At 32.5% G+C, this 15439-nt stretch overlaps 1 protein-coding gene across 2 annotated transcripts in view; it reads right to left on the reverse strand.

Annotated features, from left to right (window-relative positions):
- Positions 1-859: 859 nt before the first annotated feature.
- Positions 860-15439, reverse strand: part of LOC140039974 (protein phosphatase 1 regulatory subunit 12A-like) — a 35972-nt gene continuing 21392 nt past the window's right edge. For both annotated transcript variants that reach the window (XM_072085570.1, XM_072085569.1), the window contains 5 exons: positions 7282-7340; positions 7073-7193; positions 6813-6962; positions 6612-6662; positions 860-5115 (listed from right to left, as the gene is read on the reverse strand). In XM_072085570.1, the coding sequence (XP_071941671.1) occupies positions 5029-5115; positions 6612-6662; positions 6813-6962; positions 7073-7193; positions 7282-7340 (468 nt within the window). In that variant the 3' untranslated portion in view covers positions 860-5028. The remainder of the gene's footprint in view (positions 5116-6611; positions 6663-6812; positions 6963-7072; positions 7194-7281; positions 7341-15439) is intronic.

The following is a 15439-nucleotide window of genomic DNA, read 5'->3' on the forward strand; positions in this document are numbered from 1 at the left end:
CATTCTCCTGCCTTGACTATCTAAGATACAAGTAACAATACATATTTACTAGCCATTCTCCTGCCTTGACTATCTAAGATACAAGTAACAATACAAATCACTTGATGTTATTGCATTGCAAGTACTAACGAGATAGAAAACCTTGGATTCAAATTAAAACTTCATGTATTCTATTATAATCTAAAAGCCTGAAATATCCTGTAGGTGGTACAATAACTTGTGAAAGCAATGCAAGTATAATGCCTATTCTAATATATATGAACTCATTATCCTACAAACACACTAAAGTGTAGGCCTAACGACCTGGTTTTTCTGGTTTCAAACTAATATTTCTAATACAGTTCATTTTATAAAAGACTAAACTTATAATTACAATCAATTGGCAAAAAACCTTTACTTCTCCGTTGCTCAATACAAAGCTATACTTCACTGCTGTATATTTAAGACTGTAAGCTTTAGCTCTGACATAGACGCAACGCAACGTAGTAAGGGTAAGGTAATGCTTGGTTCCCACTGCAGACCCAACACAAGGACGTAACGCAACTAAGTTGACCAATCACAAGCGATCTTGTCATTGATCAACCACAATTTTAGATGATTTCATCGCGTCGTGATTGGTCAAATCACTTGCGGTGCGCTTTACCTCCCTTGCGTTGCGTCCAATTTGGAACCGACCTTTCGTAACACGACCATTCTAAACTTGATAGATCTCCAACCAGTTGGTGACAATGCGTGATGGCAATCGTATTATCAATGCGAAAAGTAAGTAGGCAATGTTACCATACATTGGCTTTGCAATAAGAAAATCGTGAACTAGCCTACTCAAACTCAAGACAACAAAATACAGATGACAAAGTGATTTCTCGCTAACAATGTTTGTCTTTACTGATTCTCTTGCGCCATGTCCTGCCTGCGTACTACATGTATTGTTTAATGTCCATTGTTACGGACACGACACACGAGTTCGCCAAGATACTTTAGTCAATTCATTTTATGTAGCAAATGTGGAGAAGAGTTTTTGCATTGCGAATTGTTTCACCAGAGAAAACACGTATGGAACGCAATAACGCGCGTACATGCTTATAGTTGGCGGGAACAAAAATCAGTGTTAAATTCCACATTGCGTTTGGTTCCCACTCTTGGACGCGACGCACCCACGTAGTCGCAGCGAAAGTGATTTGACCAATCACAAGCGGCAGTTCCAATGATCCACCGCATCATGATTGGTCAAATTGCTTACGTTGTGCTTACGTTATTGCGTTGCGTGCGCAACTAGAAACCATGCTTAAACCTTATATTGCTGTTTTGTGTTCGTTTATACATTTACATATTCTACTTAAATGTCCTCCCCCTGATAATCTAACCTAAGTTTGCATTATTATTAGGTATCCACTTTTTTTACAATTAACAAAATTCTAGGAATAATTAGATTCTACATTCTTTGAAAATTCCTTATGTTGTTGATTCATTCATTTAAAAATTTAAAAAAAGCTATTAAAATAAATGAAAATTAGCACAATAAAGTAGACTGCATTTGTAAGTCCACTCCAACAACACTAGGGGTTAAATTACTGTTTTGTTTAAGTCACAGGAGAAATACAAGGCCCACCGCAAATATCATGTAAAATCCCTTTGATAATTAATACTTTTATGACAATGATATATTAACATTTAAATCACGCACCTAACAATTAATTTATTGGCAATGTCTCAAACTGGTGAATTAAAGGTAGATTAAAGAATTAACACTCGATATGATTCCCGTCCAAAATTCATTGTAAAATTGAGAAAATATAGTTTATCAACAAGTAGCTGTATCACTCACTCTCATTACAAATTGAACATACTAATCCAAGTATTATCAAAACAATGGAATAAAGCACACAACTTCATATTGTTTTCGGATTAATCCACTATCAATATTAGCCTATAAATACAAAATAATAAATCATAAAAATACTATCTATTGAATTCTATAAGGACAATAATCGTCTAAATTGATGATAGATATTGCTTTAATTTGTATCAAACATTGTATATTAGCTTTACCATCTTATATAATATAAAAATGTACTTGTAAAAATGACACAAATTAAGCAATGGTTTTGTAAGCGACGACAGCCTAAATTGGCATACACTTTGTGGTGACGCTGCAGTATGCATTATATATTATATAAAATGTCTGAATAATAAACCATCAATAAATTAATTGAAATATTAGCTTGATATAAAAAGTATCAATTTAATATTCTATTACAGTTACTACTTATAATAAATTACTGATGATGGAGAGTTACAGTGAATTTTACACACTTTAGTACCTTGAATGTTGTTGAACCAAACAAACAGAAATGACTGTGCTTGGTCTGATTTGTACAATGTTGTAATTGTATGATTAAAAGAGGAATACAAATCTAATCCCCTGCATTATCTAAATGTGTAACAAGGATCACACACTGGTATCACTAGCAAGCAACCCTGCTCCCAAACTATTTCACAACATCCAGATTTAAACCGTCAATGTACAACCGATACAACACATCAGTCACATATGTAACCAATACCACATACGGGTCACATATACAACCGATAGCACATATCGGTCACATATACAACAGATACCACATATCGGTCACATATACAACCGATACCACATACCGGTCACATATACAACCGATACCACATATCGGTCACATATACAACCGATACCACATATCGGTCACATATACAACAGATACCACATATCGGTCACATATACAACCGATATCGCATATCGGTCACATATATAACCGATACCACATATTGGTTACATATACAACCAATACCACATATCGGTCACACATACAACCAATACCACATATCGGTCACATATACAACCAATACCACATATCGGTCACATATACAACCAATACCACATATCGGTCACATATACAACCAATACCACATATCGGTCACATATACAACCAATACCACATATCGGTCACATATACAACCAATACCACATATCAGTTACATATACAACCAATACCACATATCGGTCACACACACAACCAATACCACATATCGGTCACATATACAACCAATACCACATATCGGTCATGCTTAGTACATTAGTACACATGTACATTAATTTATTCTTCAACCTTGTTTAAGTAGGTATGATATGCCTTAAACATTTTAGTGATGGCCAATAGCTTTGGAAACAGGGTATTTGAACACAATAAATAGCAAGCAACTAAAAGAACACCTTTTAGCTACCTAAAAATGATTATTCAACATCTAGAAATCTGCGTTAGTACAAAAGGGTTTCAGGTTTAGGACAAGCCTAGCACTTTTTATTATTATTATTTTTAATTTTTTTTTTGTATTTGTCTCATCTCTTATCTATAGCAAATTATTAAAAATCGTTCATAAAGCTCTGATGACCCTAAGAGCCATATTGGTTAGAATGGCATACTATTTGTGAAGAATCAACAACTGCAGAAATGCCTGGCTGGGATAATAACTTACTGTTTTTTATAATCTCTATTTGAGAATTATTTTTTATATTGCCAAAAAAAGTGGTTCTAAAAAAATGTAAAATAAATGATAAATATACTCATAAATGCCTACAATTCTAATAGAATTGTTAAAAATATATGGTTTTTCATATAATTATACTGTACAACTAAAATTAGGTATCTAAAAAACAAATACAAACAGAGGATAGTTCAGCAGTAGTAATGTCTGTAATTGTAGTGTGCCAGCCATATCTGCAGAAAGTGATCTTTTAAATATAAATCAGAAATACCAAAAAGCAAATCTATAAATAGGTGAATATACAGACATCAAGGCAACTTTTTGGCAGGAAGCACTGAAATCACAAGTTGTCCATTTACAGACTGTTCAAAAACAGCATATCCATTTCCATGTATTTGTTGGGGTAAAAAAGGAACTAATCTACAGAAGAGACCCACTACAAACTGCTCAACTGTAGCATTACATACTTGTCTATGGTGTTTGGGATTGTATGAGGGCTGGCACTCAACTGTAGCATTACATACTTGACTATAGTGTTTGGGATTGTATGAGGGCTGGCGCTCAACTGTAGCATTACATACTTGTCTATGGTGTTTGGGATTGTATGAGGGCTGGCGCTCAACTGTAGCATTACATACTTGTCTATGGTGTTTGGGATTGTATGAGGGCTGGCGCTCAACTGTAGCATTACATACTTGTCTATGGTGTTTGGGATTGTATGAGGGCTGGCGCTCAACTGTAGCATTACATACTTGTCTATGGTGTTTGGGATTGTATGAGGGCTGGCGCTCAACTGTAGCATTACATACTTGTCTATGGTGTTTGGGATTGTATGAGGGCTGGCGCTCAACTGTAGCATTACATACTTGTCTATGATGTATGTGTTTGGGATTGTATGAGGGCTGGCAATTCAATATAATTTAATATATGCATGTATGTATATTATGTACAATATTATATGAGTGTACCAAAAAATGGTAAAATGAGCATTTTTTTTTACTACAGTAGGAGGTAGCTTGCTTGACAGGCAAACATGGCATAACAACTTGGGTGCAATTATCATCTTCACAGCTCTCATTAGAAACTTCACGATTGCATGACACAACACTACAGAGCAGGGCTACAAATATCTACACATACTTGCATTGTGATAGCTCACACATCCGCACCAAGGCCTGTTCAGTCATGACAACACGTGTAGACATTGTGATAGCTCACACATCCGCACCAAGGCCTGTTCAGTCATGACAACACGTGTAGACATGTGTAGACATTGTTATAGCTCACACATCCGCACCAAGGCCTGTTCAGTCATGACAACACGTGTAGACATGTGTAGACATTTATTGTCTCTAGTTCCTTTGAGGTTTTTAGCATTGTGTCATGCAATAGTCCCTACTATCAACTACTTGACAGCAAACACAAACGAACGGCCAGTGCCGATGCTTCCATCTTGAAATGTTCATCTTTGTTTCAATAAATGTTTTTATTTTTCAAGACGCTGGCTGGTTATTTTGACAACTTGCTTATGACTCTAACCAAGGCTCCGTTCTCATCTTTTAACCTCTGATTGTCTTGTTTAAGTTGATCAATAGTCTGAAACAAATGCAATCAGAGAAGACAATTAATACCACACAGTGAAATGATGTTCCCATCATCACTAAATAAACCAATCACAACCATCACAACCACTATCACCATCACAACCATCAGAACACCATATACTTACCCTCATCACCAGACATATCATACTTACTCACAATCACAATCACTATCATCAAACCATTAAATTAAGTTTAGGTCTAACATCATTTTCATCAGAATCAATATCACCAGCAGAAGGATCCCAACAGAAACAAGTCAACAGACTTATTGGGCTATCCTCGGTGTGTAACATCAAATATAACAACAACTCTATCATCACATTCATTATTAGTTTCTTCATCACACAATCAATCATCATTAGCATCAATTCCCCCCCCCCCCCCCTTTATCACAATTATCAGCATCACTACTTTCAAACCACCAGAACACCACACTATCAAGCCAAACTTGCATGCACAAACTTAGTTTGTTTTAAATATTCAATAAAATACAAGAAACTTATTATACCACGCAACTTAGTAAAAACATTAAAGAAATCAACAATATTCACTTGTTTCATGTTTTCATTGTTATAATTAGTGACTTTTAGAATGCATGCAGCAGCACATGCTCCTTACAGACTAGGCATTGTGATAGCTTCTACATCTACTACCAAGTTTAAACATTTGTTGTACTACTGAATCGATGTCTGTACGCAATTTAATACGTTTGTAAGGCTTTTGGTGCTGCAGCATACAATCAAAAGTCTCTATCATTAGTACTCATTCTTTAACACGTCCAATTTATCAAACAATTTTGTAAACAAATCTTCTTTAAGATTAGATTGATCTTTAACAAATTAAGTAGAAACAGCAAATCATGTGTGAAGACACTGGTAGTAGTAGAAATAGCAAGATTTACATTAGTTGCTGAGGAAAATGTTTACTTACAGTTGATGGTATAAAATGGGATAATAACCTTTTTGGCATAGATTTGATAATAAAACGTTATTCCGAATTATATTATTAATCAAAAGTAACCAGGAGATACAAGAAAGGTGTTACAAATACTGTAACATAAAACAAACATAGGGGAGACGCTACACATAATACTAATGGCAACAAATGGAATAAGGTAGTTAAATCTAAAAGATACATAAACAATACAACAAAGATAAGACAAAGATAAGACAAAGAAGGATTATTGGGAAATAACTGATCAAAGACACTGGCATAGATACTATACTTAAAACTAGAAATTGTAACATTTTCATATTTTTCGAAATTGACAAAACACCAACTTATTTGCCATTTTAAAAAGAATAGAAAGTTGTTATATAATAATTTACCCTAAGGAAAGAAACGGTTTAGTTAATAACCTATATAAATAACCTAAGAGAAAAATAGAAAGATTTAGAAAATAGATTGAAGTAAGGAATAGAGACGAAGATGAAAAAGATGAGGCCTAGAAGAGAAGACATCAATATACTGTGGAGATCAATTTCATACCTTAAGTTCTTCCTCCATTTCCGACAACTTCCTCTCCAATGCTCTTTTTTCCTGTAAAAAATAAATAATTCAATTACAGTACTAAAAACATTAATATAAATAAAAATATCAAATTTGATTGCCTTGAGTGCTATTCTTATAAAGATAGCTACGGCAGAAAAACAAGAAATATTGGATACGCCCCGGTTTACAGTTTCTTACCCGTTTTTCATTATCATAACCCTTTGTATCTATATGTTCTGATTTACTCTGCGCCCTCTCCAATTGGACCTTCTGATTTGCAAATTCCTTTTCTTTATTTCGTAACTTCTCCTCAAGTTTCTCAATTTGTGATTGTTGTTCATCAAAAAGCTGAAACATGACAAAAACTCAGATTAATTTTATTTCATCATATGTTAAAACACTCTCCAGAGACAAAATGTTAAAAGAATGTTTTAAATTACACAAAAAAAATGATGTACCTTTTTACAATTTTGGCATGGTGTGGTGTTTACTCGATCCCTAGATGATACGTAACTACTGGAGTCTCGTAGACTATTCCTACTATGACGGTCAAGTATAGATGATGTATCGCTACCATACCTGTGATTAATATGCAATAATTAACTTAAATTTATATAATCATTATATTTTCCACAAAAGAAAAAAGTATTGTTAATAATTTCTGTACCTGCTGCTTGAGATGGAGCTAGTTGAGGCTGAGCGGGCAGTGCCTGATCTTTCTGGAGGCTGTAAAAATATAAAAAAATCTTGGTTACAATAATGACCTTTGATAAATAATGCAAAAATATTCCCCACAAAATGTAATTCTTTTTATCCCAGTAAAATCAGTTTTACAGTTGGTATACAGTACGCCATTTGTTTTAAGGTTGAAAATATCTTGAAATATCGCTGGTTGTTTCTTTTATCACATCTATATCATTCTTTAAAAAAATCTTTATGTTTTAATTCATTATGAATATTGCTTTTATGTTACGCTGATAGTAAGTTTATAAAAATTACTGTAAAGAGACAAAAAATAAATTAAAATATTCAAAGAAATTGACTTCAGTGTCAGCTTATGTGAGTCATAGTCTTTATGCAAGAATCACAACATTCTTAAGATTAACATTAATGATATGCAGCACCGCTTGTTGCAACGGATATATTAATAAGATCTTCTAATAAATAAACTTAATATCATTCTTAGAAATGTGTATATTACAAAGGATCTACCAGGGAATGTAGGCCAGGTAATTCTTAAGCACGTTTCTAATTTCAATGAAATATTAATTTTATACAACAACCTTTTGAAAACAAGGATATCATCACAGGTATTACTGTTAAGTGGGTGAGAAGGTGGTAAAATATAAAATGCAACACTGTAACGTAAACTTCAAATGTATCATTAATGGCAAAAATGTATTCAAAGTAAATTAAAATCTACTGTGGACATTGGACTCATGTTAAGGGTGGTGTTAAGTTTGTACAGTAGCTTATTATTAACACTCAGAACTAATCATGGCTGCCTTTAAATTTATCTTGATATAAAAAAGGATATTGAAAACTGTAATAATTGTGGAGATACTCAAATTCAATGTAACAGTTTATAATCAAATTTTGATGTAACTTGATGACTAACTTCAAAGCTAAATTATGTTAACCATGTGACTCATTCAACATCAATTTTACAGAATTTTAAATGAAAACAAAAATTAAAATGAGTGAATATGACAATTTAAGACAGAAATTATATAACTATAAATTATACAGTATATAAAGACAGTACAGTAAAACAAATGAATATACTGCATATATACATTGAATACAGACAGTACAGTAAAAAAAATGAATATACTGCATATATACATTATACAGTATAAAGACAGTACAGTAAAACAAATGAATTGAATTGAATTGAATTGAAATTGAATTGAATTGAAATTTATATTTATACTGGGTAACCTCTTCAGTCAAAGACTGGTCTCCCAGAGGGCCCAGTTGGTGATCAGTGGCTGTGATGTACTAATACACCGGGGTAACCCCCTACTCGTCTCGAAAGATGTACTAGGTTCTTTAAAGTGCACACGAGCTAGATGTGTACACTGGACCTACGGTTTATAGTCCTTATCCGAGAAGACTCGTTCTACCACCAGAACCATGGAGCGAGTGAGCCTCGAACCCTTGCCAATGTTATGGCTACGTAATTACGGTTCCACTGTCTTAACCGCTCGGCCACTCACTCACTCCCTTTATACTGCATATATACATTATACAGTATAAAGACAGTACAGTAAAACAAATGAATATACTGCATATATACATTATACAGTATAAAGACAGTACAGTAAAACAAATGAATATACTGCATATATACATTATACAGTATAAAGACAGTACAGTAAAACAAATGAATATACTGCATATATACATTATACAGTATACAGACAGTACAGTAAAACAAATGAATATACTGCATATATACATTATACAGTATAAAGACAGTACAGTAAAACAAATGAATATACTGCATATATACATTATACAGTATACAGACAGTACAGTAAAACAAATGAATATACTGCATATATACATTATACAGTATAAAGACAGTACAGTAAAACAAATGAATATACTGCATCAGTATAAAGACAGTACAGTAAAACAAATGAATATACTGCATATATACATTATACAGTATAAAGACAGTACAGTAAAACAAATGAATATACTGCATATATACATTATACAGTATACAGACAGTACAGTAAAACAAATGAATATACTGCATATATACATTATACAGTATAAAGACAGTACAGTAAAACAAATGAATATACTGCATATATACATTATACAGTATATAAAGACAGTACAGTAAAACAAATGAATATACTGCATCAGTATAAAGACAGTACAGTAAAACAAATGAATATACTGCATATATACATTATACAGTATAAAGACAGTACAGTAAAACAAATTAGTATAAACAAAAACATCTTTTTGCAAGAAATTAATGTGAAATAAATGTAACTTAATTAACATCAGGAAACATTTGTGTTCTGTTTTATGTACTATATATTTTTTTAATTTTTATTTGTAAGGGGGTTAAATAGACTAGAGTAATCTATCCTATTATCAATTATGTTATATCTTGTCGTTTTCTGGTAATAAAAGTTGAATTAAGTATGGTAATCCTAACTTAACTCTAACTTCTCTCCTCAGTGACAAGTCACAAATTGAGTGATAAAAACCTTATATAAACCATGGAGAAATGATTGCCTCCATATATAAACTAACATCTTTTTAATCAAACAACATGCTAAAATAACAATTAAAATAATACCTTCATTATAGTGCAGCAATCTGTCAGTATTAATTAGCTAAGTTTGTTAAAACATCTGTCGTCAGTAAACACCGCCTTGGCTGAATACTACTGCACAGCCTTTTAGTAAAATTAGCTGATAGTGGAATTCGTAAGGTATGCCAAGCATCTAGATAGCTAAACTAAAGCAGGCTTGTTTCCCCATATAGGCATACTGCTTTGTCTCACCCAGTGATATCATTTTCAATCTATACTGCATCTATCTACAGTACAATATGGCCTAAAGCTAAGCCGGTGGGTAGATGTTTTACACAAGATAAATTGTAACTTTTTGGATGGACTTACACATATCAAATTACTATATGTGAATACGCGCATTTTATGTTGACCATTGGATAGGATCTATGTTACATTCCTAACTCCCCAAGCATCCACATTAACTAATACTATCTCTGCATGAAGATGCACAAATCAATTGCTACTTGCGAACATTGCAAAATCTAACATTATTATATCAATTATAATATTATGATGGCTGGACAGCAAGGTTTAATGTCATTATTATTATTATTCTGAATCCCAATTCAGGGGTGGATCTGGGGCAGTGCTTGGGTCGCACACAGCCCCCTTGTGACAGCTAAAATGAACTCTTTTTGATATTTATTTTTTAGACAATTACTATGTTAGAGCTCCTGTTTAAAAAATCCTAGAGCACAGAAGAATGAATAATATTAGATATATAGCTCAATAAAAATGACTGAAATAATAACATCATATTATACTGAATTGATTGATGTCGCTTAAATCAACAAAAACAAATATGAATTATTGACATAATAATTTAGTGAACATCTACAATATTAATGGTAGTTTTCTACATGATGGAGATCATGCCTATAAAATTAGTATGCAACATATATAGCATAGTAATAGTAAATCACAATTAAAATTTGAACTTATTAAGCCAACCTCATATTATAATGAGAGCTGTGAAGTTAATCACACCTAAGGCTGCCAGTAAAACTTCCAATGTCATATAGCTGATCATTACTAAACATAAGCAAATATTTTCTTTAAAAAAAAACTGGCTACAGAGAAATATTATTGAATGCCTAGCTGTGGATGCAACCTTCTCCGAGGGTAGAGGAGGAAAAAAAAGGCTAGGGGCCTAAATTGATCTAATGCAAACCTCCAAAAACTTGGTCTACCCCATTCAGAATGTAAACTACATGCAGACAAAATTAACCTACTGCAACCCCTAATACAATCTGCATCATCCACATGCAAGCAAAATACATGGATAGGTTGATTTCAGTGTTTACAGTCTAAATAAAACTCTAGCACTACACTTTTGACAGAATACAACAAGTTAGTGTGATATGACTGAAAATACTGAACTACTGTATGCGTATTAGGCATTGGTGACAGGTAATCGAACGTCACAAACATAGTATGACAACATTGGGTATTTCTTACTACTATGACAGGAAATTAAAAAGGTTTTCTGCAGCAAAATAGTAATAGGATAATGCATTTAATGTCAAAATTATCCGTATCACATGCTTAATATCTAAAGTTTTAACAGCAGCAACATTCATAATTTTCTTAAAGACTTAAAAACATAGGCATGTTATAATAATATTGATTCTAAAAATATGCAGTATTTAGTGTATACTACACTAGTTAATGTAAATGTAATAAAGTCATGATAGAGAAAATAAGCTAAATATCCCAATATCCTCTTACTTTAGATGAATATGAAGAATAGGATCCCGTAGATCCAGTACGGCTGCTAGAACTCCCGTACTTAGAACTATAAGATGGCGTAGAATAACGACCGTATGATCCGTACGACATCTTAATGAATTAACAAATACTTGCTGCTAGATTTAATATTGCACAGAAAATGTTCAAACTAATTTATGATTAGTCTTCAAGTTACGTCACATAGATCGTTTAGCTAATATATAAAGTGACAGAAGAATCTTCTCCAGTAATATTAGCGATATCAAAGGTGATAATATTTAAGACAGAATGTGATACAAAGTGTTGCATCCCACAAATTCCAATCAAATGAAGACACAGATTTATCCTGTTAATGTTGTTACACTGAGACTTGAGTAAAACGTAGCAATCTTGTCATTACACGGCTTCACCAACAAGTACCTGAAAACATCCTTTTTTTCAATATTGAATAGCAGGATTTTACACAGCTTAGCATAAATGTAGGTAATATTCTAAGCTGTATACGACAGCTTGCACTATTCCTACAGTAATACACCGAATAGCTATATCCTTTCATCACACATTATTGCTATAGCCAGTCAACCAATCAGCTACAACCAATGATGATGTCACTGTTTCCAGGGTAACGAGAAAAGCTCCTTGAAAGAATGGGATTGCATTTCAGGAGTAGTATCTTTGTTTTTATGTTTCAGTAAAAAATAAAATCAATGTGCTATGATAGCAGATGATCCTTAGAGTGTTTTCAAGTATGATCCGTGCCTGACTAAGTTTGATTAACTCTTAACATGATGTCATACAACCTAAACCCCTTGTGTTAAATCTATATGAATGTAACACTGTACAAAACACTTAAACATGAAATGTATTCAAGTTAAACAACTCAAGTGAATTAACATTTTTCTTTTTTTCTGTTGTACTATGTAGTTTAAGGGGAAAGCTGCTTAATTAGTTGGCTTTTCCAAACTGTCTATAAAATAAAATAAACAACATAAAGTTTACATTGAGGAGCAAGCCAAATGGGATAACTTTGAATTTCAATCTATTCAAATTACTATTATAGATACTTAAAATAGATAGTCAAATGTTATCTTTTCCATTAACCTAATCTCTGCAATTAAAACAAGCATTTTACAACATTTAAAGCTCTCTAACTAGTAATACATTTGAGACCAACAAAATTGTAATCTCTTGCTCGGTTTAATGGCCATGCAGCCAGATAGCTTGACAAAAATCATTTAATCAAATCAATAGTAATTTAACATGTGGCATCATCATGAATGCGTTACGTCTTGCGACATAGCTAACTTAACAACTTATCCAATCAGAGTGAATATTGGCCATGCAACATGTGTAAAGATATATTTATTGAAAAATGTCAACCGACAGCAATTGAGGAAGCAGCTATTGGACAATGGTTGAAATACAGTCTTTAAAAAAAGGATAGCAATAATACTATTACAAAGTAGTAAAATAAAAAATTCTTATTTAAATGTTTTCCACAGGAAGACCTTATTAATTATACAAGATTTGTGTAATGTGTAAGTGTAACTAAGGTTATGTCATACAATGAACAAGGAATAACGATCTTATTGCTGTTTCCTTTGGACAAAAAACAAACAAATTAAGGGGCCTAGCCAGAGACTCCCTATACAATGTGTTGTTTGTCTCTTTTACACACAATATTTACTCTGATAATCGCATGAAAAATTGACTGTTGATACTATTTCATATTGGTCACAATGTGGAACTGTATAACCTTCATATAAAGTAACTCAAGCATATAACAAGTAGTAATCAAATAGCATAGCAGTTGTTTTAAAGCTCAGGTACAAGCATGAATTTTAAATATAATATTTGGTTAATTGTACATAAATCAAATATTTGTAACAGAAATCGAGACAAAAAAAAATGAATTTCCCTTAATATAGTCAAATACAAAATTTGGCAAAATTCTGCCATAAAAACCAGGAAGACTTTTTTTCAGTAGTTAGGTAGTTAACCTAATGTAATAACATATCTGGTGACTCCCTAGAAAGTGAAAAAAGATGGTGGATATACAGTGGATAATTTTTGCTATAGCAATAGCATGAAAATAAAAATCTGAAGTTGAATAAAAATATCAGAAATGTAATATTCAAGTTATATTACCTATATTTAGTCATCTGATAACATTTTTTACCACACTGTTTATTTTTCATAGCATTTTAAAATGCCTCTCTATTTACAAAATTTGTGTACAAAAGAATAGAGATTTTACTGTGTAATTTGAACTATCCTCCCACTGATAAGAAAGTGCTTATTTTCAACAAGCTCGTGTAACACAAATAAAATCCAAAAAATTATGAAACATAGGGGAAACTAAAGATCGATAATTATTGGAATGTATGATAAATAGAAATTTTTTGCCCGTACCTAGCCTTTAAGATTAAAATTATGTTGCATGCTCGTCATATTTTGTTTAAAGAAGTATAGAAGTTTGTTGTTAGCATCAATGCATAATGTACACTGCTATAAAAATAATAGGTATAGTACCTAAATAAATATAATATATAAAATAATAAATTTCTTATTTGTAGCATAAGATACAATCTGGAGAGTAATTGAACACAAAATTGAATTACTGTGTTTTAGCATACAAGTAGGTTGGACATGTTGTGTCTGTACAGTCAGCGCTGAACTGTATGGAATACGGTCTAGTGTACTCATTTAAAGTGTTCTTCTATCCAATCAAAACAATTCTAAGAAGCAAAATTTATTTTAACGATAAACATTGTCCTATGTCTGAACACCCATTTTGTTTTCTCTTAGGTTTGCCATAACTCAATCATGGTGTGAGCATAGCTAAATATAATAACCTACACAATTTCATGGATAACTAGGTTATCAGCCTGATTAAACCTAAATAAACTATTCAATCACCTTGTTCATACATACCACTAAATCATTCAGCCCTCAAAATCAGAAAAAAAAGGGTGCAAAAAATGTAATACTTTATTTTAGATCAGGCTTAGTTTATGTTTGTGTTACACTTTACAGCTGAATTCAATCTATCTAGCCTTCTATTTAAATAAATAAAATAAATAAGTAAGGAATTTTAGTATAAAAATAGTACAGAATTGTAGACACTAAAGCTAGGTAGATTTAACCTATTAAGCATTCAAAGTTGGTAATCTAGATAAAAATGACATTTTCACCTAGATTGGCGACCATCAACAGTGGCTTAATGAGTAGGTCAGGAGATACCTGGTTTGATATCCACAAGACACTGGTATGCACTTAATATTCAAGACATATAACCTCCTGTGTTATCATAATTCTGAGACACTAAGGGGGGCTAAATTGCTCTCTGTTGGTATATCCTAACTTTGTTTGAGCCTGTCCAATTACTGACAGGGATAACTGAGGAGGACATCTCAATATCAGTGGTTATTTAATAAATGTACATTTCTGGAATGAATATGAATTAGCAGACACAATCTAGGCTAGAATTCACGAGTCAAAGATGTGAAAACATTGATCGTATTAAACTTTATGTGACAGAAAAAATGTGATGTGCCCATACATGGACATGATAATGTCATAACACTACCATATTTGGGTATACCACTACCATATTTGGGCACATCACACTTTTTCAAACTAGTTTGATAGTGTAGACAGAGCTTAATACTCAATTCAACTTTTTACAGAAATGATTGAATTGTAAATATACATGAGAAGCTGTATTATGGAATTTGCCTATGATACTGGACAAATATTGTCATATTTGGAGATA

The sequence above is a fragment of the Antedon mediterranea genome, chromosome 2 (assembly GCF_964355755.1).
Source record: "Antedon mediterranea chromosome 2, ecAntMedi1.1, whole genome shotgun sequence".
In the NCBI taxonomy this organism is placed as follows: domain Eukaryota; kingdom Metazoa; phylum Echinodermata; class Crinoidea; order Comatulida; family Antedonidae; genus Antedon; species Antedon mediterranea.